The sequence below is a fragment of the Trichoderma harzianum genome, assembly GCF_003025095.1.
Source record: "Trichoderma harzianum CBS 226.95 unplaced genomic scaffold M431scaffold_3, whole genome shotgun sequence".
Lineage (NCBI taxonomy): Eukaryota > Fungi > Ascomycota > Sordariomycetes > Hypocreales > Hypocreaceae > Trichoderma > Trichoderma harzianum.
The window spans coordinates 1775759-1800529 of NW_020209251.1; the positions used below are offsets into that span (position 1 = coordinate 1775759).

The following is a 24771-nucleotide window of genomic DNA, read 5'->3' on the forward strand; positions in this document are numbered from 1 at the left end:
CTCCTCTTTTCCCCCTTGCGTCCAGTCTGTTTTTAAGCCTGGATCCCCGCCCTGAGCTGGACAGAACCTTGTCTCTCGTTAAAATTCTTGGCTGCCCAGATCTTTGCTTCTTCTAAGCAAACGGCATCGTTTCGTCACTCGCTCCACAAGGCCGTCACTTACGCCAGCAAACACCACGCCGATCACCTCGGACCCTGTGCTTCTGACATCGACTTTATTGTATTAGGGCCAGCATTGGCTTGTGGAGAGCCTCCCGTTGGATCCGATGTCTGGATGCCATTGATCCTTACTAGATCTGGCACATCTGTTTCCCCCTCGCTGCATCTGTGTCTCTGGTGCTCTTATATACTATACCACGGCCAACGGTTTCTTTTTTTCCCCATTTTACCCACCGTCCTTTTTTTGAGCTTGAGCCAACTACATACATACGCTTCCGACTGCGGGACAGTTCGATAATTCAAAATCACCATGGCTGGAGAGCCATTCCCTCCCGTCCCTCCTCTTCCTGCTGCCCCTGCCGCCTCCCATCAGTACCGTGGCTCTTCAGAAATGAATCGGATAGAAGAACACGACGGTGAGGCGTATGACGGCAAGTTTGACGACCAGTACGACGAAAAGTATGATGAAAAATATGAGGCTCCGACACTCGACACCTTCAACACTCTAAATACGCTGGCCCCTACTCATGATGACGGCAATGGTGCCGTGACACCGATGAGCCAGCGTGCTGAGGCGAATCGCCTTAACGATGATCTTGAGCTTCTCCGCGCTGAGCGCATGGTCTCAAACCAGGAACATGACCAAGCCTCCAAGTCACGGACAAGAAATCGGCATCACAACCCCGAGCCTGAGGATGCTTTTAACCAGACCTCCACAGAAGCCGCGCCGGAGAAGAAGAAAAACAGGGACGCTGCCCTCTATAAACTATGGCTCTTCATCAGCAAATTTCCTCGTTTCTTTCGGTACATCATTTACCTTATCCCTGGTGCCGCCTTGCTATTAGCTCCTGTCCTCCTCGGTACGTTCAAGTTCAATGGAACTGAGCACGCTGTGGGCGGCACAGGCGGCGTGTACATCATGTGGTTTGGCATCTGGCTTGAAATTGTGTGGTGCTCACTTTGGGTGACTCGGATGATTACGAATCTTATTCCGCCTCTATTCCATAGTGTTGCTCGAATGGTCGGATCGACCAATGCCCACAAGTGGCGGGACATTGGACAGCGTCTTGAGCTGCACACAGCCATGTTTCTATGGTGGCTCGCCATTCTCATCTCCTTCAAGCCCACAATGGACGGACATCGCGCCCCCGTCCCAGACGGCGATTCTGGAAACGTTCACATGCACTGGATCAGCGTCGTCAACAAAGTCATCATTGCTCTCTTCGTCCTGGCCACGCTGAACTTTGTGGAAAAGATTCTTATCCAGTGGATTGCCCAAAGCTTTCACCAGCGGACGTACGCCACTAGAATCGAGAACAACAAGGCTGATATCCGCCAACTCGTCTGCCTTTTTGAATACGCAAAGTCCAAGCTCGAAAGCACTGATGCCTTTTGGAAGGGCAGCGTCGGCAATCCCTCTGGCAGCGGCTTGCAGACGCCCATGAAAGCTTTCCACAACAATGCACGTCATGTGCTGGGCAAAGTTGGACACGCTGCTGGCAGAGTCGGCAACGATCTTCTGGGTCGAAAAGGCGCTGACAATAATCACCCTCGCAGGATAGTAGCTGAGCTGCTACGCAACACTGGCTCGGCGCACACTCTTGCCCGCCTAATCTACCGTAGCGTAGTTCGTGAGGGCCGCGAGACTGTTCATCTGGAAGACCTGCAGGCTGGCTTTGAAACAGTAGAGGAAGCAGAAGCGGCTTTCAGCATGTTCGACAAAGATCTCAACGGTGATATTTCTATGGATGAGTTTGAGGCTGTCTGCAACGAAATTCACCTCGAAAAGAAAGCCATCGCAGCATCACTCAAGGATCTCGACTCCGTCATCCAAAAGCTTGACAAAGTTTTTCTGTTTGTCATCGTCGTCATTGCCATCATCGTCTTCGTCGCTATCCTGTCCGACTCGACGGCCGCTGGCCTTGCGTCTGCAGGCTCCTCGATTCTCGGTCTGGCATGGATGCTGCAGGCGACAGCCCAAGAATTCCTCCAGTCCATCATCTTCGTCTTCATCAAACATCCATTTGACGTGGGCGACCGAGTCACCATCTACGGCAACACCGGAGCCACACTGACAGGTGATGACTATTATGTCACTGAAATCTCCCTGCTTTATACCGAGTTCAAAAAGATGCAGGGTCATATTGTCCAAGCCCCGAACTCGCTGCTCAATACCGTCTTCATCCTCAATCAGAGACGATCCAACGGACTTTCGGACGTCATCCCACTCGAGATGCGATTTGGGACGCCGGCTCACTTGATCGACGACCTCAAAGCCAGGATGCTGGAATTTGTCAAGGACAATAAGCGGGATTACCAGCCAAGCATCATCACCGAAATGACTGGTTTCAAAGAAGTACGATCGTGCACTATGAACATGGTCTTCTTCCACAAGAGCAGCTTCCAAAACGAACTTCTTCGACTGAACCGCCATAACAAATTTGTCACGGAGCTCATGTACCAGATGGTTCAGGTGGGCATCGAGGCACCCCTTCGGGTCGACCCTGGTGGAAGCCGAGAGCATCCCATGTATTGGGCAAATATGCCTGCGCCGCCTGCATATGGTAGCAGCAACAGCGACACTCCAGCCCAGGGCCGACCTCGCGCTACCTCGAGCATTCACAGTGTGCCGAATCAAGAACCTATCACTGGAGGGTTCCAAGATGTGTTTGAGAAGCGACGAGAACATGTCCACATGCAGAGGATGGCTTCTATCCGAGAGAAGGAGAGGGGACTGCAGGAAGAATCTGACGCAGTGGCTCAAGCGTCTACTACATCAGCACTGGCCCCAGCCATGTCAGTCGACTCTCAAAACCAATCGCGGTCTCGCTTCTTTGGGCGGGCACGGAGCGGAACTAGGAGCATCAACAGTCATAAGGACATGGTCTAACCCTGTGTTGCACTCCATTTTACGAGATTGACGGCCGGCCCCCATTTTCTGCCTTGTCCTTTGTTTTTCTTTTTTTCAACGATTCTAGAGCATAGATTGAATGGTTTGCTGGGGCCAAACCTTGAACATTGTTATTGGGTTTATTCTGGTTGAAGCGATTTACTCTCCTTTATCACTCTAGCAAGCTTAGCATTGCATTTTTTCTTGACGGGCAACCATATGGGCAGGTTGTTGTTGAACAACTGTTATTGGTGGCGCAAAATGATGATTTAATGGATAAAGCAGTGCTCACTGGCTGAGACAGGTGAATGGAGGCAGCGAAATACGTTGCATCCATATAATGACTAATATGGGATGGATTAGAGACAACAGAATGTAGAAACTACATGTGTAGATTAGATGTATAAATCAGCCACGAGCACTTGCTAGAACAATGGAATAGCCAGACATGATCTCTTATTTCTGGCATTGATGAACTCATTTAGAAATTTGACTTCTCGTGAAGAGGCTTGAGGGAATCTTCAACTTCTAGATGAGTGTAACTGTCCTCTCTGGTGTCAAGACCGCCGGCCAGACGCTCTTGAACCACTCCTCCTCTTCGCCTGTGCATTGTGTGTAATCGTCAACAAACCTATCCTCTCAAAGGTATCATGCTGACCCTTGATTTCTGTCAACACCAGAAAAGCATCTGCGTCGATTCCCCTTTCACCAGTTTTCGCCTTTCGCACTCCACCACCTCGCCCTTCAAAACGATGGACATATAGCAAATGACATGGCGCCAACTTGCACGATCCTTTGCCAATGCACGAGAAGAAGCCATATCGGGCCGCGTCGTCAATCAGTGCATCAGCAAAGAAGCCAAGACTTGCGCCCATCACGTCCAGCCGGGGCTCCGTGAACTCGCAAGGCACCCAACCTTCTGCTGGCGATGGAAACGTTTCATTTGTATAAAAAGTATAATCTGCGCGGGGGAAGCCAGCCTTGCCTTTCCTACCGGCCGGTGTGGTGCACCCTCGACAGCGAATACGCCAGAATGTGCGTCCTAGAGATGCTTTGAGGAGGATGAAGCCAGAGGTCACTTGGCCAAAGTCATCTTGCCCAGCGACGACACATTCCGCAGCTTCGATTTTGCCTTCAAAAGATTTCGAGAATCTTGTTGCTGGAGCGATGAAGCCCAGTCCGGATGGTGAATCGATGCTTGCCCATGACCAAGATGGCGCTCTCCAGTCTTCGCCTCTTGGTCGATGCTTTGAGAGTGGTGCTCTTACATACCAGAGTAAGCCCTCCATCAAGGTACTGCGCCAGATGCCCGCCAAATACCCATCTCCCATGTTCTCAGCAAGAATTCTAGCCGTCGCGGAGAGCGCCGGAAGCTTGTCGGATCCCTTGGTCAGATTGAGCTTTGCATATGTCTCGACGACCTCCATCCAGTTGCGGTACAGAAGACTGGTAAAGTCCTGACCGACAAGACCGCCGCCATGCTCGTCCGGCTTCAGACTCGCTGGCCCCTTGAGACTCGCAACGTTCAAACCTCTGGGGGCGGGCGAGAAATGGGGTGCTATCTGGCCCGAGCCGCATTCGCATTGAAGTGTCTCCTGACACCCGACTTGGAACTCTGATTTATTGCAGTAGAGAAGGCGGCGGGAGAGCATTCGCTCTTGGTACACCCATGCGCGACTGAAGAGAGGGAAGTGCTTAAAGAAGGATGCTTCCATATTTTTGGTACTCTTTCCGGCACCGTTACAATCCCTGATGCCGACATATACATCTGGTTGCCCTAGTTCTTTAATGACGATGCAGTGATCCGGTCTCGTCTTGGAGAAACATCCGCCAAAGGAGCCGGGGGATGCGGATGCAGCTATGGTGATGTAGCTATTCCGGTATATGTTGCCCATCTTGGTAGATTCTACTTCCCAATCACTGCGAGAATCCTGAATGATGCAAAGAGAATCGATCCATAGATATTCGATGCGGAACTTTCGGCATAGAATAACGGCATCTTGAAACGTCTTGGGCAATTTTGTCCATGGAATAAAGTCGTAATACTCGTCGATGGTTGATGACAATGTTTTTGAATAGATCAGTGTCGGATCACCCCAGCAGTGAGAGAGGCAGGCATATGTTCCAGTCTTGCCTTCAGTTATCACTAGTTTTATTCCAACATCAGCGCCGGAGTTGCTGATTTCGGTTACATGAAGAAGTCTTTTGGGAAGTGCGACATTTCGCCCAGAATTGCAGTTCGAGTGGCCATCTTCACATTGTTGTATCAGTTTGGTTGCTCTATCGAAAGACGTGGAAGAAGATGTGTCTCCAGTTAGCAGGTTTGATGGAGGCATGCCGAAGACTCTCATCTTTGCCCCTGTCCAGAGGTTAGCTGTAAATAGAATCCATAGGGGTTCTTCATCTGAACCAACGTCTAAATTTAACTAACCTCTGGGATAAAAGAATTGAATATATCGAGAACTCTCATTTTGGGGAGTGACCTCTAATGTAAATTGTGCTCCAGTCCATCTAAGTTGAGTATTGTCCGGGCTGATTTCCGGGTAGGCTTCGAACATTCCCGACAAGAGGAGGCGCAGAAATTCGCATCCTCTGCACCCACGGCCTGCCGAAAGGGTGACATGATCGAACTGGAATGGAGTTGTGTTAAACGAGGGTACTTTGCGATGCCTATAGGGAAGGTTAATCGAGAGAATTCAGCACCACAAGATGATCGGAAGTATATTTTGATTGTGGGTTACTTGCTTGTCACTTGAAGGCCTTTGGCAATTTGAAGTGCAGTTGAACGTGTCTGGTGCAAAATAACCCACATCTATTTGATCTGCCCTTGCATGATTTGCCATATTAATAATATTTTGAATAGAGACTGCGACTGATTCCATTTTGACAAAGAAATGGGTGGAATAAATAAGAGATGGCAATCTGGAAGTGGGAAGAGGAGGTTCGGGTACCCCGCGGATTGCATCAAATGCCTCCCGTTTTGATACTGACAAGAGTTTCAGGTTGGAGGTGCCATTTTGTTCTTTTAGATGTGGCTATCCAGAGTCTTGGTTTGTAGTAAGAGCTATTAAAAAATTGTAACTACTTTTGTAAATAAGTTTAGAGATATGCACAAGTTCCTATCCAAAGTGCATGGGTGCATCTTTTTGTCTGTGAAGTAGCATCGCATTGATATTACCTACTGACTACCTATGGAAATTGCCGATACACTGAGAATCTTCATTGCCTTTTCATTTACAACTACCTTCCTGGAGTAATACAGATAGAGATGCGGCATCGATATGATTAAAGCTCCGCCAAACCAAAGGATTTCTAGATAATGATTTGGGGCTATGATGGTGATGACAACGACAAGGGCAAAGCTAGGTGCTGCGGACCCATGCGAAAAGGCTTCTAGGTTGTACTCTTATACGAAGCATTGTTGATATATGACCAATGACAGAGACAGACGAATCAAAGAAGCTTCTCATCGAACAAAGCCCTGGTGAAAGAAGCTGTCCGAGAATGGACTAGAGGCCGAAGTGTGCCTAACAAGGCGTCCATTGGATGCAGTTGCAATTCCAATAGCGATGGATGGATTCCATGTTAGCAGCCCCCGCCTGGACCCTTCGAGAGCCCCAGCCGCAGTGGCTTGGATGCATGTTAGCAGAGCGGGATCAGCTTCAGCTCGGCCCTTCATTTGCTGCATTTGCAAGCTGTCAGCTCTTTGTTTTATTTTTATCTTTTTTTAATCTACCGGCAGCGAACAGCTCGGCCGCTCTCGTTTTGGTCCCTGCTGCTTGGATCCTTTGTTTGGACGCATTTCATCTTGCGAGCGACATTGAATGCCGGTCTACTCGGGCTCTTGTTCTTGCTGCGATCAAATACAGCGCTTCCCCATGCATAGCGTTGACGATTCTTGCTCTTCCGCGGCGATGCGACAGAGGAGTAGCTGAACGAGACGATCCGATTCGATACGACGCTTCTAAACACGCATTCAAGTCGAGACACTCTGCATTCTAATTTATGATACGGCTGGAGGAGGCGGCTTCTGCGTTTGTTGCTCGTTTGGACTGAAGAGCAGAGCAGCGGCTTATCATGGCCACTCTGCCAACTGGCTGGGAGTGGGACTATGACGGCAGTCGATGGCTCTACCGATACAAGCCTACCGGTCATGTCCAATACCATTTCCCCAATGCGGGCGACGAGTTCCCCGACTATATCGACGCCAGGTCTCCGGCCCCAGACCTCGCACCCGAGGAGCGGCTCGAGTCGCAGCAACAAGTCAAACGACATGCGAGTGTCAGCGGGACCGGCCGCGCTGGAGAAGACAGAGATGGATGGAGATCGCGCATGTCCGCAACGGCGCAGCCCGTCAGTGCAGTCTGGGAGGACGATTTTGGGAGGGAGGACAGTCATGTGGAGGAGGCCGAGGAAGAGGAGGGAGTGTTCCAGCCCGAGAACTTCATGTTTCTAGGCCCAGGCGCATATACGGATGTAAGCCCGCTGAATGAAGAGGAGGAAGAGGCAGCGAGGAGGACAGTGGTGGGAGAGCTAAAGGCTGGACAATCGACGGATACTAGAGGTGTCAGCCCCATGGTGAGCCAGAATACGACGCCAATGACACGGACGACCGAGACTGTGGCCAGTGGATCTACGACTGTCGTGAACCAACGAGCTGTTGAGCCACCACCACCTGTAATGCATCATGAGGAGCAAACAACATTAGTATCCCCGCAGGAGTATATCATGGGAAGTGATATCGTGGGAGAAGCGAGTGCACCAGTTGATGATGGAGGCTACCACTATGAGATGTATGAGCTTCCGGTTGAAACCGCCATCCCGATGCATCTCCAGTTTGATCCCGTGGGTTTCGTGGCCGAGATGCCGACGGAACACACAGCATCTGCCCGTGTCGAGACACACCCTGACCCCATTGAACTGGCGGACAACTACGTTATGGCGCCGATTGAGACGGAACCACGGCCTGGCTATGTGGAGCTGCCGGTTGAGTTTACTCCTTTGGAGGAGGGGGCTGTGAGGCAAGAAAAATTGACAGAGGAACAACAGTTGGAGCTGCGGCGACAGGAGGTGAGACGACAGCAAGAGGAGAGGCAGCGTGGGGTGCAACAGAGACAAGAGGAGCGGAAGAGACGGGAAGAAGAAGAGTTGCAAAGGGAGCTACAGCAGCAACAGCAACAGCAACAGCAGAGCGAGGTCCAGAGCCCATCTCAAGAACAAGGCAACGACGTCCCAAACCAATTCAAGATTGCCAGGAAGCCGACACTTCGAGAATCTAGCGCCGCTTACAATGCGTATGCTGGCAGTGGCCAGACACAGGAGGACTATCAAGCTTATGCGCCAGGCCAAGCTTTTCAGCAAACCGTACAGCTCGCGAACGCGCTTCCGGCACGGATAATGAGCCCGGCTTTGCAACGAGAGGCATCGCTGAACTTGAGCATGAGGCCGAGTGCCGAGTCCACGCCGCCGGTGGACCGATTCCCCTCTGTTCTGAAGCCAGCTAGGAACTCAGTCGTTCAGCAACAGCAACAGCAACAGCAACAGCAACCGCCGGCACCGACTCCGAATACCCCTGTTGCTCCCCAGGGGCAAAATGATGCACAACTTCAAGATAACTCTGTTCCCGGAGTGGTCAAATACCCTTCCGTTCTTCGGCCTGCTCGGGGGAAGCCTGGACAGGCGCCGGAGGGACAGGACGCCATGAAAGGCCCAGAGCAAGGTTCTGGTACAGACCCTACTAATAGAGATGCTCGATCATCGGGTTATAGACTCGTTGCACATGGACAACACCCGCCTTCTATGACACCTGCCCCCGTCCCGACACCAGCTCCGGCTCCAGTCCCGGCTCCGGCCCCAGTTTTCTCACAGCAAATCCCACCACAGAACCCCCCAGCTCCAGTTCAGCAATCTGTTGGCATCGCAACTGCTCAACCACCGGCTCCCATACAAAGACCATATACGACGGAACCAGACCTATCAAAGTCTAATCTACAAATTGCTCAACAATATGCTGCACCCCCCGTCCCACTCAAGGTCGCAGCTCAGCCTCCTTATCCAGTAGAACCGGTTACGATGCCCCAGCCGCCAATTGCTCGTACAGTCACAGCACCATATCCGCTCGACGACGGTCCGCCGGTCGCGACCCCGTATGGACCACTGCAGAGCCAACAACCTATGAGGCCTGCAAGTGCAATGCCTGTTCTTCAGCACCAGTCAGCGGGGTCTGCTCCAGGTCGGCCGCAACAGATGCCTATCAGAACAGGCCCTCCGCCTCCCGGGTCTGTGATAGTGCCGGCTGGAATGGCGCCGCGCTCGGCCACGGCTGGCCCGGCACAGCATCTTCAACAGCAACGTCGGCCATCTTATCAACCAGGAGGTGATCCGCGACAGAATGCCGTTCCAGCACAAAATTCCCAGCCTCCCAGACCGCAGAGTGTCGCTCATCCAGGGGTTTATGCTAATTTTGCGAGCCACCAATCACCACCGCCCCAAATGCGGCCTGTCCAGCGCCGGGGAACTCAAGATGAGATTCTGCCAGTGTCGCCCATACGATCTCGATCGGAGAGTTCTTCGTCTGGCCTTCCTATGGAAACACCGTCTCCGCTAGAGTCTCGAAGAGGATCTGCGAATTCTTCCGCTTACTTTGCCTCTACGCCAGGCTCTCAGAGCTCGGCCTCGGTACCCCCTTTGAATACAGCACTGGGGAGACCACCCTCTCAAGAGCCACTCCAGTCTCCAATTCATGGCGGTGCTCCGAATCCCAATGGGAAACAACCATCCGCATCTCCTGTTGGCGCTGGGTACGATAGGTCAAAGAGGCACTCGATGCCACAACAGCAACTGGCAAATGTGATGCAGGGAAATTCACAGGGCATGGCATCTCCCCAGCCTCAGATGCAACCAAGCCCAGATCAAAGGCAAGCTGGGGTGCAACGGTCCCAATCACTACGTCAATCCAGACCGAGTTCGGGCGATGTACCCATCCAAAATGCGCCACAGTCTCCCACGAACATGGGGCCTTCCTCCTCTAGTCACCTCCTGACTAGTATTCAGGAGCATGACGAGACTCAGCATGCCGCAGCTGTAGCTCCACTGAAGGTCAACCAGAGAAAGGTTCTCACTAAACCACCTCCTTTTACGACGCCTACGTCTCCGTTGGATAAACGCGGATCTCAGCAGCAGTTTGCCCAAGGGGCTCCGGCCCCGGTTCCTCAACAGATTCAGGCACAGGTACCGCAAAATAACCAGCAGCCACAAATGGTGTCGCAGATGCAGCCAGGCAATGCACCGCCGCTTCGCCAGAACGTCAACCAAGGTCAAGGAATACCAATACAGCAAAGTACTATCCAAGGTCAAGGCATGCCTCTGCAGCAGAATATCCAAGGCCAAGGAATGCCATTGCAGCAGAATGCTATCCAGGGTCAGAGAATACCTTTACAGCAGAATTTTATCCAAGGCCAGGGAATGCCACCACCTCAGGCAGTGGTTCCTCTAGGCCAAACCCCTCAAATGCATACTGCGCCACTGCCGGCTGGTTCTCTGAACCAAGGGGGCCCGATCTTGCAGCCCGGCCAAATTCAGACTCAAGGAATGCCTATGCAGGGATTACCAGTTGGTCAGCATGCACAGCCGCTTCCGCAGCAGTACCACCAGCAACAGATGCTTCCTCAGACTCACTCCAGTTCGCCTTTAGTGGCTCAGCCTGGTCCTCTTCCACCCTTGCAAACGCAACAACAGACGTCCCCTACTAGTCCCAAGGAGAATAGAAAATCATGGGGAAAGTGGTTCAAGAGTAGTGGATCCAAATCCGCTGCCCAGAGCCCGGTGGTTCAGAAGCCGCAGCATACTTTCCCACCTGTACCCATCCCACAGCCAATGCCCGGTGCAAACCAGTCATTCCATATGCAAGCTGGTGGTCAACAATATCCCATGGCCTTTCAAGGCGGACAGCCAGCTCCAATGGCTCAGCAGCAGATGCAATTTCAACAAGCCGTGCCAGGAGGTTCTACAATGCATAGTCGTGATGCATCAGATGCGGCATCAGTCTCTACGATATCGTCTGATCTGAAGTTTTTGCCATCAAATAACCAAGCGATTGGCCAAGCAGCAGCTCATAGCAATAACGATGGCTCGACGCAGCAATTCCCGAATGGTATGGCCCCTGCTCCGCTGTTCTCTGGACCGTCTACACCGATAAAACCGACTGCCGCTTCACAAGATAATAAGTGGGCTGGCAAGTCTCCCATAGACTATTCCGGAGGTGGTTGGGGGGATGATGATGACGACGAGTATTCATGATATACAGCGTATGAGATGTAGAGATTTTGGATGAGATGAGATCTATACCCATTTTCCTTTGTGGCATGGTGTTTTGCATGGGATTGCTCAAAGTATAGTGTTGGTATTATGAATGATAATTTTCTTTGGATAAGTCTACTAGGTAGTATCATGATGTTGATTGATTGAGCGAAGATACAGAGTTGAGGTGCCACTATCTACAGGTCCATTTATGCACGATTCATACCATCCATCTGATTAACTCTAACTACAATGCCTTTCTAAGGGAATGTCACTACTACCCATCTACTATGATCATTAATCTATTCTAATGTTCGTTACTACCTATACCTGCTATATTCTTCTAGTGTCTGGTGTTATTATCACTGCCTAGATGGCTCTAAATATAAGGTAGTGAATGCTGGGTAGCAAACTTGAGGTGCTGAAGTAGTAGCCACTACTCTCTCTAATTAGGCAACCATGCCAATAGCTAGAGAGCTGTAGCATTTAGTTCCAGGTCAGGTAACTCACTGAACTGCTCATGCACGTGATAGCGCGTTATTGTGGCGTACTGGAGAGACACTCCCCAAGGTACTCCCTTTCTCTCCCAAATGCCCCGCCAGATCCTTTTCTTGACTGCACTCGAGCTTTGCTACTCAATCTTCTATATCAAGAGACAATGCCATCATAATGACCCGATCGCGGCCGCTCACGCGAGCTGAGCAACTGGTATTGGAGGAAAATCCCGAATCGCAAGACAGCCAAGCCATTCTCGATGCTCTCAATGCAGAGTTCCGAGCCGCAACGGTACGTACCTCAGCTTGCCGGGGTCGTTTCGCGCGCTGACCAGCATTTTGACCAATTAGTATCACGAGCCCCTTGCATTGCAGCCACAGACCGGGATAGAGAGCGGCAGTGTTGCAGGAGGCGTCGAGAATGACGATGCTGAGGCTGAGGATGGAGACTTGGTCATTTCAAGCCCCAGGCAAGCTGTTCATCGGCAAGATGGTTCCAAGGTTTGTGCAAGCCCCGTAGCACGTATTCATTCTTTATGCAGCGGCCCTCTCGTATGACTGCTGCGTTTGATGGAAATAAAACTACTACAGCGAGAGAGACACGTGAAAGCTGACAAAACCCTGTGGGAAAAATAAAGAAGCAGCAACGGCAACTTACGCCACATGGATCTGTTGCCACTCCCAACGGCGATGTGAATAATCTCACAGGCACAGGCACAATTCACAGAGTGGGACGCGAGGACCCCCGGACTCACCAACCAACGTCGCGACCAGGGTCCCGCGAACAAGACTTGGACGATGCTGTCATAGCCGCGAGCAGCCCGTTCGGCCGAAATGCACATTCTCCATCCCCTCCGCACAACCACGATACCTCCAACCAGAGCCACGAGCCCCCTGCCGTGCCAATTGGCGCCGGTAGGCCACAAGTAAAAAGGATGGACACGTCACAGCAAACACCTACGCAACTCAATGTCGAGCGGGACTATGGCCAATTCTACGGACCTCCGCGGTCGAGCCCACCGCCTGATACATTGCGCTCGCATGACGAGCGTGAACGGACGCTGCAAGCTGACGACACCGGCGCTGTCAACTTTGGGAACTTGAGCCCTGGCGTGCGGCCTTCGTCTCAAGTTTCGGAAGATGCAGGGTTCGAAAATACTCGTGGCGAATGGAGGGTGCCAGACCTGACTTCACAGCAGCGGTCAAGCCATGGCTACACTCCATTGAAGCCCGGCGCTCTCCTACCAGAGACGCCGATGCCACCGAAGAATCCTTTTGCTGTTCAGCACAACGGAAACGCCGGCGTCCCTTTTGCAGGAACGCAACTCTTTGAGCAGACTCCTGTGGTGACTTCTGCGATTAAACTCCACAGCCCTACATCCTCTCGGCCTTCACCAAACATACTGCCCGATGCGATTTCTTTGAACATAATCGAGACATCTCCTCTGAGGAACCGCGACAATGTGTCCTCACCAACCGTTGTGCATACATCGAGCCCTAGTCGACCGAATAATATCACTACAAACACCAAGAAACTTAGGGTGTCTCCAATCCAAGAAGAAGCCTTGGACGGTGATCAAGATGCTCAAGATGATATGATCCCGGAATCACCGACCGCGCAGCCGCTGAGGCCATACGGGAATCGACAACCCCAAGCTCATTATGAGCCAATGAAAAAATCACAAGAACGCAAAGCAGTAGTGGAGGTCCCGCAGGCCATCGACAGTGACTCAGACGATGCCAGTAAAAGAGCGAGGCATAAGAAAAGGATGGAGAAGATAAGACGCCAGGCTGCAGAAGAGATGGAGAGGGTGAGGGTGCAGATACCTTCACGGAGAGATTTAAGCGAAAGTCGGAATCGAAAAAGAAGAAAGCTGTCTTCGGGTGGTGAGGAAGAGGTACTTTCTACTAAAAACGCAAGCTCAGGCCAAACGGAGCTTGCTAATACTGGCAATGAACTACACAGTTCTCGCAAAGCATCAAGTTTGCCTGAACAGAGTCTATCAGCCGGATCCACCAAAGCAACTCCAAGGGATGCAATAGTGGGCGATGGCGGCAAAAGAGTTGCAGCTATTCGACCAGGCAAGAGCAAAGAGGCACCCTCTGAGGAGATGATTCCTGCTACTAGCCCTGTGAGATCTTTATCAGTAGGAGCTCAGCGCGATCCTCCAGTGGCCTCTGAACCCGAGCTGCCTCCGCTAATCGAGAATGAAGTGAGAGAAAAGGAGGCCCCTAACGAATTACATACTTCATCATTGCCTCCACCTCGTCGACATGCGCAAAGAATCTACGGTAGACAAGCACAGAGCCGTCGTCGGCAAAGAATCGTTACTTCTTCAGAACCTAACGAGAGAGCATCAGCTGAGCCAGATTCTGAAGCTCAGAAAGGGGTTGAGATTCCCAGCGATGCACCTGCTGTACCTACTAGATCAGCTGTGACTCGCAGATTGGCTAAACAGGGCGAGCCATTGCAGACAAGCAACACAGAATCAGAGCCACCGAAGTCATCCCCTCCAAGCTTGCGTTCCGCAGCGACAGTAGCAACATCACTTCGGAATCAAATGCGCGAGCGATCGCCTCTCACACCCGTGCACCGTCGTGCGGTAGATCGGGGGGCTCATACGTCGTCGAGCTTGACAGCCTTGTCAACGCCAGTGATCTCTGAGAAAAATACGCCAGATACACAAGCCTCCCCGGTATTTGATCAACCAAAGTCCACTGACAGCGTACCTTCTCCGGCCCAGGGCCGAAAGACGCGGGCTCGAAATCCGGGACGGGAATCAGGTGAGAAGACTCCGCAGCAAGCTGCCAAGCCGACGAAAACGAGCATGCGATCTGCGCGTTTGGAGCCTAGTTCTACCGATGAACTGCAACAATCGCCGTCAAGCAGTGCTGTTGAATTAGGTATTTCCTCACTGCGATCCAGTAGAGTATTTAAACAAAGCATTGGATCTACGTTTCGCGGACGAAGACTGTTTGAAGGCATGGTATTTGCAATATCAATGTCGCCTGACAAGGGGAATCAAAAGACGCGAGCAAACCTGGAGACAAAGATTAAGCAGGCCGGTGGTCTCATCTTGGAAACTGGCTTTGAAGAGTTATTTGAGCCTTCTACTGTCATGAGCACCTACGATGTGCCAGTCGCTGAGGATGGAGAAGCTCTCAGTCTATCTAAACCAAGTCTAAGCTATGGTTTCACCGCACTGATAGCAGACAGTCACTCGCGAAAAGTCAAATACATGCAGGCATTAGCTTTGGGATTACCTTGTCTTGCATATCAGTGGGTCATGACTTGCCTCAACAAGGGAGCTCTGATTGATTGGGAGCCCTATCTTCTTGCAGCTGGATCATCGGCCGTCTTAGGGAATGCTGTGAGATCCAGATGCTTACGCCGATACGATGCAGGAGATGCTAGACTCGTAGAGATGGTTGAGCAACGACCGCAGCTACTTGCAGGCGAAAAACTCCTTGCAATTGTGGATGAATCAAGAACACGGAATGAGGGAAAGAAGAAGAAGGGCGACGTGGAGAAGAAGCCGTACATGTTTCTCGCCCAGGCACTAGGGCCGTCTATCTCATGGGTCTCAACGATACAGCAAGCTCGCGAACTACTAGATGCGCATGATAAGGCAGGTAAACCGTACACTTGGTTATACATGGATGAATCTATCGGCACCGTCGAATCAGTGCTCACGATATCCGGGCCTACGGGGAAGAAACGGCGGAGATCTCAAGGGCCATTAGCGACGAGGAATGTCCGTGTTTTGTGCGATGAGCTTATGATTCAGAGCCTCATTCTTGGGCGGATGGCAGAAGAAGACGAGATGGATTACGCAGGGGAGAAGAATTGAGAATCATTGATTGGTTTGGCGTCTTGGAATATGGTTACTGGAGAGGATTTCTGATTAATGGGTGGAGCTTCAAATCTAGCACATAGAGTGCGTTTCACGGTGGTATTAGAAGCCATGCATGATTTAAAAAGCATGGCTAATTGGATTTATGGCGTTGGATTGCTGAAAGGGCTGGATTTGAACTCAAGAGTTTATCTGGAAATTGTTTACTTCTATACTTGTTGGATGAATCAACTTGTTCAAGGAGTAAATGGAGGCTCAGGATGATTGGCTACAATTGCTTAATATTGCCCATATCCAAGTTATTACTTGTTCATGTAATGGTATTGCTGTATGTTGTACGTATGCCAATCATTTACACCTGATGCGATGAGTCATTTCATTTCATGTTCTGTCACATATATCATCCAGAAATCCTCTACAAATATTCTATAATTAGATAGTCGTTTACTGATTATGGAGTACGAAGCTCGACTATGCTTATTTTTAGCTTAGCAATTAATCCGCTTCCCGTGTTGTGGTATAATTGATGATCGGCGACCATTCGACGCAGGTCAGATTTCGTCAAAACTCCGCCCCCTGCGGCTTAAAGCTGCGGTGTTTCATGCAGCCAGCAAGGCAGCAATGGCCTTAGTTAACGCAGTTACGTATGTCTTTTTATTGTATAAGTGTATAGTTAGAGATTATACTGCATAGTATATCTCGTTTGCTTGTGTCTCTTGTATTGTAAAAGCTCTTTTCAGCAGTTGTCAACACAAAGCGTTCCCGCTAGGAAGCAAACGAGAAGCCATCATGGCAGACTCAATCCCGACGTCCACTCTCTGCGATGTCTGCACCGGCATCTTCGCCGGAAGATGGGGGCCTCAGCTGCGAGGCTGGAAGAGGGCCATCAAGAGGCCAAACGCTCCACCCGATCCGTTCAACCCGGAACCAGCATTCGGAACGGCATACGACCACGGCATGGAGCCGTACGTGCACCGCAACGGCGCCCCGCCGACGCTCTCGTATCCGCACCACTCAGTTGAGGATCTGCGTAAGTCGGGGGCATCGTGTGCGCTGTGCCAGACGGTGGTTCTGTCCCTTGATGCTCTTCACCCGCGGAATAATATCAGCATGGACTATATGGAGGGGCGGAAGCCATATGGTGTGGCCGCCTGGGCAAAGGAGGAGATTGCAAAGGCCAAAGGTTATGTCTTTATATACACTGAGAAGAAGAACAAGACAAGCAGGCTCATCTTCCGGTATCATGTTTATGCGGATTGGGCGGCGAATAGGAACATGGATGTGAATCCAATAGTAGGAGAACGCGAGGGCAACGTGAAGGATATTTCCCTAGACATTCATGGTAAGTTCAAATCCTAGCAAAGAAGATAAGATGAGAGGGGATAATGGCTTTCGCCTCTCTAGTAGTAGTGACTTTGAGCTGACGAGAACTTAGACCTGTCCAAGGAGGACAACAAGCACTACATTGATTGGATGGATCAAGGAAGCACCATAGAACGAGTTCACCGGTTTCTCAATGAGACGAGCGACTTTGCCAAGGATCTGCCAAAGAGTCTTGTTCGAGAGCTCCCGACTCGCCTTCTTTATCTGACTGCCGGGACGCCTGATCCGACGGTGCGACTAATCGATGGAGCCAACGTTTCGCTCGACGTCAACACCCCCTATATTGCCCTTTCTCACAGCTGGGGCAATACTATGCCCATTCAGCTGATCGCATCGAGGCTGGCCGAGTTTACCAGTGGGATTGCGTTTAGTGACCTACCCACAACATTTCGTGATGCCGCGGCTTTGACTCTTGAGCTTGGTGTCTCATATCTCTGGATCGACTCCCTTTGCATCATTCAGGATTCTGCTTCCGACTGGCTCCACGAGGCACAGCGTATGGCTTCCGTATACGCTTTCTCTCACCTCACCATTGCTGCATCAGCCTCCAAAAATCCTACCACTGGTCTGTCACCAAGCCCTCGCCCTCGAACCGTCATCGTCCGCCCGACGTGGACCGGATTCATCCAGGAATGGGGGCTGCAGCCCGGGCAGACGCTCCGAATCACCAACCCGTGGTACGAAGAATTCGACAACACCATTGTCTCTTCCCCCTTAAACCGTCGTGGGTGGACTTATCAAGAATATGCGCTGTCTCCACGCGTGCTGCATTGCACAGATGGTGAATGGTGGTGGAACACTATTAGCGACGGAATCTACCGCGAGACATCTACCAATCCAACGAGGTTCTTCACCGGCCCTGGTAGCATCACCTGGCCGGATAAATTGTCCTTTTTCAACATAGACAAGCGTCGCGGAACCCATACTCCGGATATTTGGTTCTGGGATTATCTGGCTTCTCAGTATAATCAACGAGCCCTGACGAAAAGAAAAGACAAGCTGGTGGCATTTGGAGCAGTGGCTCAGCTCTTCGGTCAGATCAATGGCCTGCCCGTGGACAAACCTGGTGAATATGTCGCCGGCGCATGGCGAAGTTATCTGCCTTTCGGCCTGCATTGGAGCACAGGGGAGAACGCAGAGCGTCATGTGAGCCAGCCAGGTTCCGAAGACGAGGAGTACGTGATTCCGTCGTGGTCATGGGCCTCTATAGACGGACTGGTACGTTTCCACGATGGCAAGTCGCTGAAGGAGACGCGAGAGGAGCAAACCGAAGGCATGCCGCGACTGGTGGATGTAAACGTAGTAACAGAAGGAGGGCCATTCGGCCCAGTCAAAAGCGGCTACATCATACTCCACGGCCCAATCTTTCGAATCCGCGTGGCCAAAAAGCCAAGGGACCACAAGGAGAACGGATTCTATCGCGGGTTTAGGGTCCTGCGGAGCGACGGTACGGAAGCGTGGAAGCATGACGGGCAAGCTTTCTCTCTCGACACGTGGAAAGGCAGGCTGGACGAATGGGTGGATGACCGGGAGATGTATTTCATGATAGGGTATTTTGAAAAGGATGATGGATATGGTTCTGGATTTGCCATTTTGTTGGATCTTGTCCGGAATGCAGCAAACGAGAAAGGTGTGTTCCGACGGATTGGATCGACTCGATTTTACTTCGATGGCCTCACAAAGCTTATAAGTGATGTGAGGCAAGATGGCAACGAAGCTCTGAGAGACGGGGAATTCGTTGACTTTGACCCCAAGACTGGCTTCTATACATATAAAATCGTCTAAGCTTAGGTAGCCTGGGGATTGAAATCGTTCATCGTGCCTAAGAGCCCAAGTGTAAGCAGACATGGAGTGCAGCCCTTGCGAGGAGTCAGAGCTGAATAGGAGTAACGTCCTGGCTCCCGATGCATCTGATTAGATCTGCTAAGCACAGCCACGATGGCGGCGCCAGTGCTCTGGAAACGATTCTTGAGACTAGGATAGTAGTGACATCGTGGTGCACGGGAAGTCGTCGGTGGAGAAGGCTCTAGTATAGCGTGCCTGTCAACATTAATTTGGCAAGGACAAAACCTCCGACAAGGGCTATTTGTTCCGCTCGCAGATTATATCTGAAATGGAAAAGAAACAGGGTCTAATAGCTGTCTAACAGCAACTTGGTATTAGCGTGGGATTTGCCCAGCTTTGCCATCAGTCTCAAAGATCCGCGCTGGTGCTTCGAAGGATTCGAATCGACGCTATCTCGGCAATCGAGAGGCTGAGCAGAGAAGATCGGCGCAGGGGGAATAAGCACGATATCAGACTTGCAGCGCAAATCGCAAGCAGGAAATCGACGTCAAGCAGCTAATCGGCTTGTTTCATCGCTGCAGCGTTGAACAAACCAATTGAATCGGTTTGTTTCGACCGCTAATGCTGTTTCTGTTTGTTAGTTGCAGCAAAGCCAAGAAAAGTGTAGCAGAGTTGATGACCAATCCGTCCTAGACCAGCTTCCAAGGCTCCTTGATAAAGAAGGCCTGTACTTGGTCAACGTCAATCGCGACCATCGCAAACTGATAGAAATAAAGCAGTCGAACAACTTCTCAGAAGGACGGTGCCGCTGAGAACCGCAACGCCACTCCCGTCCGTCCATGCTTTATATGATCCCCACGATATCATTGTACTCCCCCCTTTTGGCTTGGGCTCATCTTGGCGAACCAGTCAAAGAATCAGGTACCAAGTTTAGATACTGCTTTGTCATCTCTTACGATGTGCTCGCAATTGCGGTCACGAGTATCGTCACGCCGGGAGCATGCTTTGAGTTCCTTCAGTAATCAGAGATTCGGATGAATAGTAATCGTTCTGATCGTCACTCCCATGTCAAGTAACTTCAACGTCATCGGGGAAGAAACGGCACCCAGCCTTCCGCCGCTAACATGCTTTCCCGGACTTCGAGACAAACACTACAAGCAACAAGAGCACGTGCTCATTCGATTCGACGGGCCACAGATTGCAAAACTCGTGTGGGAGCTAAGCGGACTTCGGACGTCAATAAGAGCCGACAAACGGGTAAGTGAAGTAAACGACTAAGGGTATCAATTTCCGGACAATCCGGGAGAATTTTGAGTTGGAGAAGCTTAGTGAGACCCATTGCTGCCCACAATATTAGAATTTTATGTGTAAGAGGTTCTTCATATCAGAGCTTCATGTGCCTGCAATCCTTGGGTTCGACTTCAAGGCCTCTTCCGCCGCCTGAGATACCCAATGGTTGATATTCCGTGCTCGTGGTTCCCCTCGAAGGCCACGCGGTGCCCAGAACGCCTTGTGCATTTGCACGAGGAAAAAACCCCGGTTTCCAATCAATTGACTTTGCCAGACTATACTCACCGAATAAGACGGCACGACCTTTGGTCTTGGCAAAAGCTTTTGTGGCGCTAGAAAGTCAGAATCCACCTCTTAACTCGGCTGCCGCAGACGCGCGGAGGTAGCAAGAAGACAAAACAAATCGGCAGTTGAGCTTCGACACAGTGCGTTTGCGAGCAAAGGCTCTTTCCTGCGTTAGAATAAATCCTGTAAGCCACTTGGAGCACCGTTCGTGGAGGCTGTCGACGATCCTTTTGCCTCTCCTGGGTGGGATCCGGATCGAAAAGCCGATTATAGCCCAGTCGTGGAGGGAAGCTTTATGATGTGAGCACCGGTCTTCTCTCGTTCTCGTTTCCTCACACACACAAGTCACGCGACACCATCAACACCATCTACACAGCAACCGCTGCCCTTCCCAGTAGACGATCCATATTGATACTGTGCCACCCACCCATGCCGAATGTGACGGACCAGTCAAGACCGAGATGTGGAGCAGAGGCACGCGACAGCTGCTGAAAGATGGGACCAGACCGGGTTCGAGCTGGAACCTCCGTGGGATGAGATAACAACCCATTGGCCCATTGCGGCCTAGCAATATCTGGCTGCAGACTTCATCTCGCCAGACCGGCATGAAGTTGCCGTTGTTTTCGACGTGATTCGCAGGAGAACCTTGAATGGTGGTTAATACGAGTACCAAGAAGACGGGTACTGTTACCGAGTAGGCGAAGGATGTTTTTGTGTGTTAGTCCGCTGCTGAAAAAGACCGTCCCTTGTCCTCCATCACTCTATACTATGGGTCCCGGATATCAGGCAGGTGTTGGAGCATGGAGAAGAGGGTCTCGGCGTCTTTCTATGAGCGCCATTCCGAAAGATTAGGACTTTTTTTTTTCCTATCCGGGTTTCGGATGGGCGCTAAGGCCCCGAACCTTTCGCCATTGAAGAAGTATTGCCCTTCTTGTTTGCAGTATCGTATATTCGTAAGTCCTGGGCGTAAGTAAACGGGTACATCGGGAAGGAGAATTTTGTCTTTCCAGGGGCTAGATGCTGACAGCATGGCAAGATAATTCTGAAGATGCTCTCGGGAACGTTGCCAAGTCAGAGTTGAGAATGCGAAGGCCGCAAGCAAGGTACGAGGTAGCAAGGGTGTGTGGCCAAAACCCAATACCCATCACGCCTAGATGATACCATTAGCCCAACATTCATGACGCTGCATCACCTCGGCGGCTTCATTGGTAGCCTGAATAGGGCCCTCCCTTCACACAAGGCCCTCCCTCCGTGCTTATCCCTGTGTGGCTTCGGGGCCGAGGTTTGTATGTCTCCGTATGTGAATTGGTCCAGGTACTTGCGACGAATGTGTGGCCATTGTACGCCACGCTCCGCTGGTGATTACGAGACAGTAGAACCAAGGGCATGGGAGAGTTGCCGACGCTGGTACCCAAAAGAAGTCCGTTCCCCGTGGCGCTGTTCCGTGATGTCCTGTTGCTCGTGTACCTGTACGTGCCTGCGTTGCTCCATAATCCACTGGTCGCGCATTCCATCATAGCTCGAGTGCCTGGTTCATATTTATCGCCTCCGGTCCTCTGCTTAGCAAGCCGGCTGGACCTCTTTGTGTCTTCTTACCTCGTCCTTCTTAAACTCCTCTCCCCTTATGTCCTTTGATTGATTGATTCTCGTTGTCATCATCATCTGGCGTTTTTCTTTCATCTTGGAAGTCGCCTTTGAAGAGCTGGTAACTCTTTCAATGATCCTTTCCTGTCAGTTAAATGTATTTACCACAAGCCGACAATAATTTTAATATCTGTGCTCTTTTCATAATGGCTGTCGGTGCGTTCCTGGAGCCATTCGTGGTCGTGTCGCTTCTCTTTGGCGGTGCCTGGTTCAACAGGAACAAAGATTATGACTTTTGGAAGGGGACACAAGGCTGGGCTGGCGGAAGTACCAGTCACAAACGACGAGATGACTTTGGAAAGAGGCGAACGTCGACAGATAGCGGCAGCCCTACTTGGAGCTCTGGGTCGTCGTCGCCCACCCTCTCATCTGAGGACGAGTCGCCTTGGTCTCTCACATCCCGGCGGCGAAACATTCGATTTTTCGGATTCAAGAAGACTGTTACAACCCCGAACACTCTCGTCTTCAAGGATCGACTTCTGAGTCGAGTACTCCAAAAGTTTCCCTTCCTTGTTGAAGCGTGGTACTGGGCTCTCATCTATTGGGTAAGTCGAACCGCTGATATCTGTCGCTGCATCGCACTTTCCCGTGATCCGTGATCCGTAAGACTAATCTCTCTTCGCTGTTTCGATAGGTATACCAACTGGGCCGAGCGTTTACTGCGGTCACCATTGTCGAGGGAACTGTCCATGTCGCGCGAAAGCATGCCCTTAAGCTGGTTCATCTAGAACAACGCCTCGGTATCTTCTGGGAAGTGGCCTTTCAACAGTGGTTTTTGGAGCGCCCTGTTCTGCTGCATTGGATAAACAGAGTCTACTCCTTTATTCATATTCCTGGAACAATCTTCTTCTTGGTAGCCTTGTTCTACCTCACTACTTCTCAAAAGCGTCGGGGAACGAGCAGCAGAGCCCGACACGATATCATATCTGCTGGACCTGCTTTATATGAAGCTAGGCGTCGAACAATGGCCATGTGCAACCTCATTGCATTTGTCGTCTTCACTTTGTGGCCTTGCATGCCACCTCGGCTGTTGAGCGATCCTAACTATAACGGACCTGACGCTGCGGAGGCGAAGAGCTTCGGATTTGTCGACAGCGTTCACAGCAACGCGGGCGAGAGCAGCGTTTGGACAACGAACCGATTCTGCAATCAATATGGTAAGCGTCTGACGATATCCCCGTTCGTCTCATGTCAGTGACAGCGAACTAACCTCGTTACTCTGATAGCTGCCATGCCCTCTTTGCACTTTGGCTACTCTCTCCTTGTTGGCTTGACAGTTGCCACTCTCCCCGTCAATGGAGTTCGACCCAACTCCTGGAAGCGCGTGGCTATCGGTGTTCTGGGCCTGTCCTACCCAGCACTCATCTTCACAGCCATTGTTGCAACCGCCAACCACTTCATCTTGGACGCTGTTGCCGGAGCGATGGTTTGCGGCATTGCTTGGAACGCAAATGGTCTTCTGTTGAACCTGTGTGTTATCGAGGACTATTTCCTGTGGGTTGTTCGGATTCACAAGCCCGTCAACTACACCGACCCTGAGACTGCGGCTGAGCCGGAATATCACTCGATGCTCCTATCAGAAGACGTGTAGAAGGCGCAATGTTGTTTCTTCGAAGAGATTTTGGGGTTTTGGGGTTTGACGTTGGTTATCGGTGAGGTTGGGCAAGATACACGTGATTTTCTCGGCTGTGTAACGCTTGATGATTGATTTTTTGATAAAGCGGGTAAACGAATTTCGGCGTACGGTGTACCTATGAGGAAGGGAGGGAGGGAGGACACGTTATGAAAAGGCATCAATGCATCAACGGCCGCCGGTTTGGTCGTCGTTGAGGTTATGGAGGCATGAGATACATATGTTTGTATTCATTTCAGGGGGGATAAAGTATTCATAATGTTAAATATTAACTCCATGACAAAGGAAATACCAAGCGCGGTGTTTTAAGGACTCTGCCACACGATGGTGTACGGATGTCCGTAAATGGGCAGTGGTTGAGGCTCATGTTGCCCTGGTGAGCAAGCAGTGGCTCCGTTCTTCGGGTAGACGTCCCGCAATAGAGAAATAGTCCCTAGACATGAAGAAAATAGGCTCGCCATTCAAGATGAGTTTAGTGTGCCGGGAATGGGCGGGAATGGGCGGGTATGGGCGGATTGTCTGCTTCTGTATGGAGTATGCTGATCATGTCTCGATTCGCTCTATTTCTCTATTTCTTGCATACCCTTGACGTTGAGTAACGATGCGCCACAGAGGCTTTGTAATAACAATATAAATTAGAATATAAGAAGCAGAGAAAGGAGAAGAAAGGAGAAGAAGAAGACAAAGGAAAATGACAACCAACTGGCCAATCTTACCGGAGAAGAAGATGATGATGTGGTTCCGCGTATGACAATACGTAGGCATTGTCTAAATAAGGCCAAGAGAAGTCCGATTTTGCAATTAGTCTAGTAACACAATGGCCGCCTCACCTGGCCACTGCTGTGCAAACGCCACACCGAGTACCGCTACCGATGCCCCCGAGCAAAAGCCGCTGCGATCTCCGGTAGCTGTACCCAGGCATCAGCCCCTCTGCGGGTGACCTTATGGTGGCGGGGCACATGCGCTGCGCGTCTCTCGGGATCGTCATTCAGCTGCTCACATGCAACTCAATTCCGCAAACGACTTTTAGTTCTTGGAGATGCATCCTTTAACACTG

The 24771-nt window shown here is 51.0% G+C and overlaps 6 protein-coding genes across 6 annotated transcripts; 5 read left to right on the top strand and 1 right to left on the bottom strand.

Moving 5' to 3' along the window:
- Positions 1 to 549: 549 nt before the first annotated feature.
- M431DRAFT_79443 (hypothetical protein) lies at positions 550 to 3048 on the top strand (the record flags this gene model as incomplete). Its single annotated transcript, XM_024922820.1, has 1 exon — positions 550 to 3048. One exon carries the CDS (start codon positions 550 to 552, stop codon positions 3046 to 3048), a length of 2499 nt encoding a protein of 832 aa, XP_024777563.1.
- A 447-nt stretch (positions 3049 to 3495) lies between these two features.
- On the bottom strand, positions 3496 to 5957 carry M431DRAFT_352198 (hypothetical protein). Its single transcript, XM_024914489.1, has 3 exons — positions 5794 to 5957; positions 5480 to 5718; positions 3496 to 5407 (listed from the first exon to the last, which is right to left on the bottom strand). Exons 1-3 carry the CDS (start codon positions 5928 to 5930, stop codon positions 3606 to 3608), a joined length of 2178 nt encoding a protein of 725 aa, XP_024777564.1. The 5' UTR covers positions 5931 to 5957; the 3' UTR covers positions 3496 to 3605.
- Positions 5958 to 6749: 792 nt separating this feature from the next.
- On the top strand, positions 6750 to 8552 carry M431DRAFT_109780 (hypothetical protein; the record flags this gene model as incomplete). The annotated part of the gene is made up of 2 exons (XM_024911728.1): positions 6750 to 8342; positions 8399 to 8552. The coding sequence occupies exons 1-2, from the start codon at positions 7126 to 7128 to the stop codon at positions 8550 to 8552; spliced, it is 1371 nt and encodes a 456-aa protein (XP_024777565.1). The 5' UTR covers positions 6750 to 7125.
- Positions 8553 to 11963: 3411 nt separating this feature from the next.
- On the top strand, positions 11964 to 16187 carry M431DRAFT_517508 (hypothetical protein). Its single transcript, XM_024920331.1, has 3 exons — positions 11964 to 12132; positions 12192 to 12341; positions 12479 to 16187. Exons 1-3 carry the CDS (start codon positions 12016 to 12018, stop codon positions 15689 to 15691), a joined length of 3480 nt encoding a protein of 1159 aa, XP_024777566.1. The 5' UTR covers positions 11964 to 12015; the 3' UTR covers positions 15692 to 16187.
- A 232-nt stretch (positions 16188 to 16419) lies between these two features.
- On the top strand, positions 16420 to 18899 carry M431DRAFT_109786 (hypothetical protein). Its single transcript, XM_024911729.1, has 2 exons — positions 16420 to 17036; positions 17115 to 18899. Exons 1-2 carry the CDS (start codon positions 16484 to 16486, stop codon positions 18860 to 18862), a joined length of 2301 nt encoding a protein of 766 aa, XP_024777567.1. The 5' UTR covers positions 16420 to 16483; the 3' UTR covers positions 18863 to 18899.
- A 3328-nt stretch (positions 18900 to 22227) lies between these two features.
- Positions 22228 to 23672, top strand: M431DRAFT_78633 (hypothetical protein; the record flags this gene model as incomplete). Its single annotated transcript, XM_024922724.1, has 3 exons — positions 22228 to 22626; positions 22716 to 23238; positions 23308 to 23672. The coding sequence occupies 3 exons, from the start codon at positions 22228 to 22230 to the stop codon at positions 23670 to 23672; spliced, it is 1287 nt and encodes a 428-aa protein (XP_024777568.1).
- Between the last annotated feature and the right edge of the window lie 1099 nt (positions 23673 to 24771).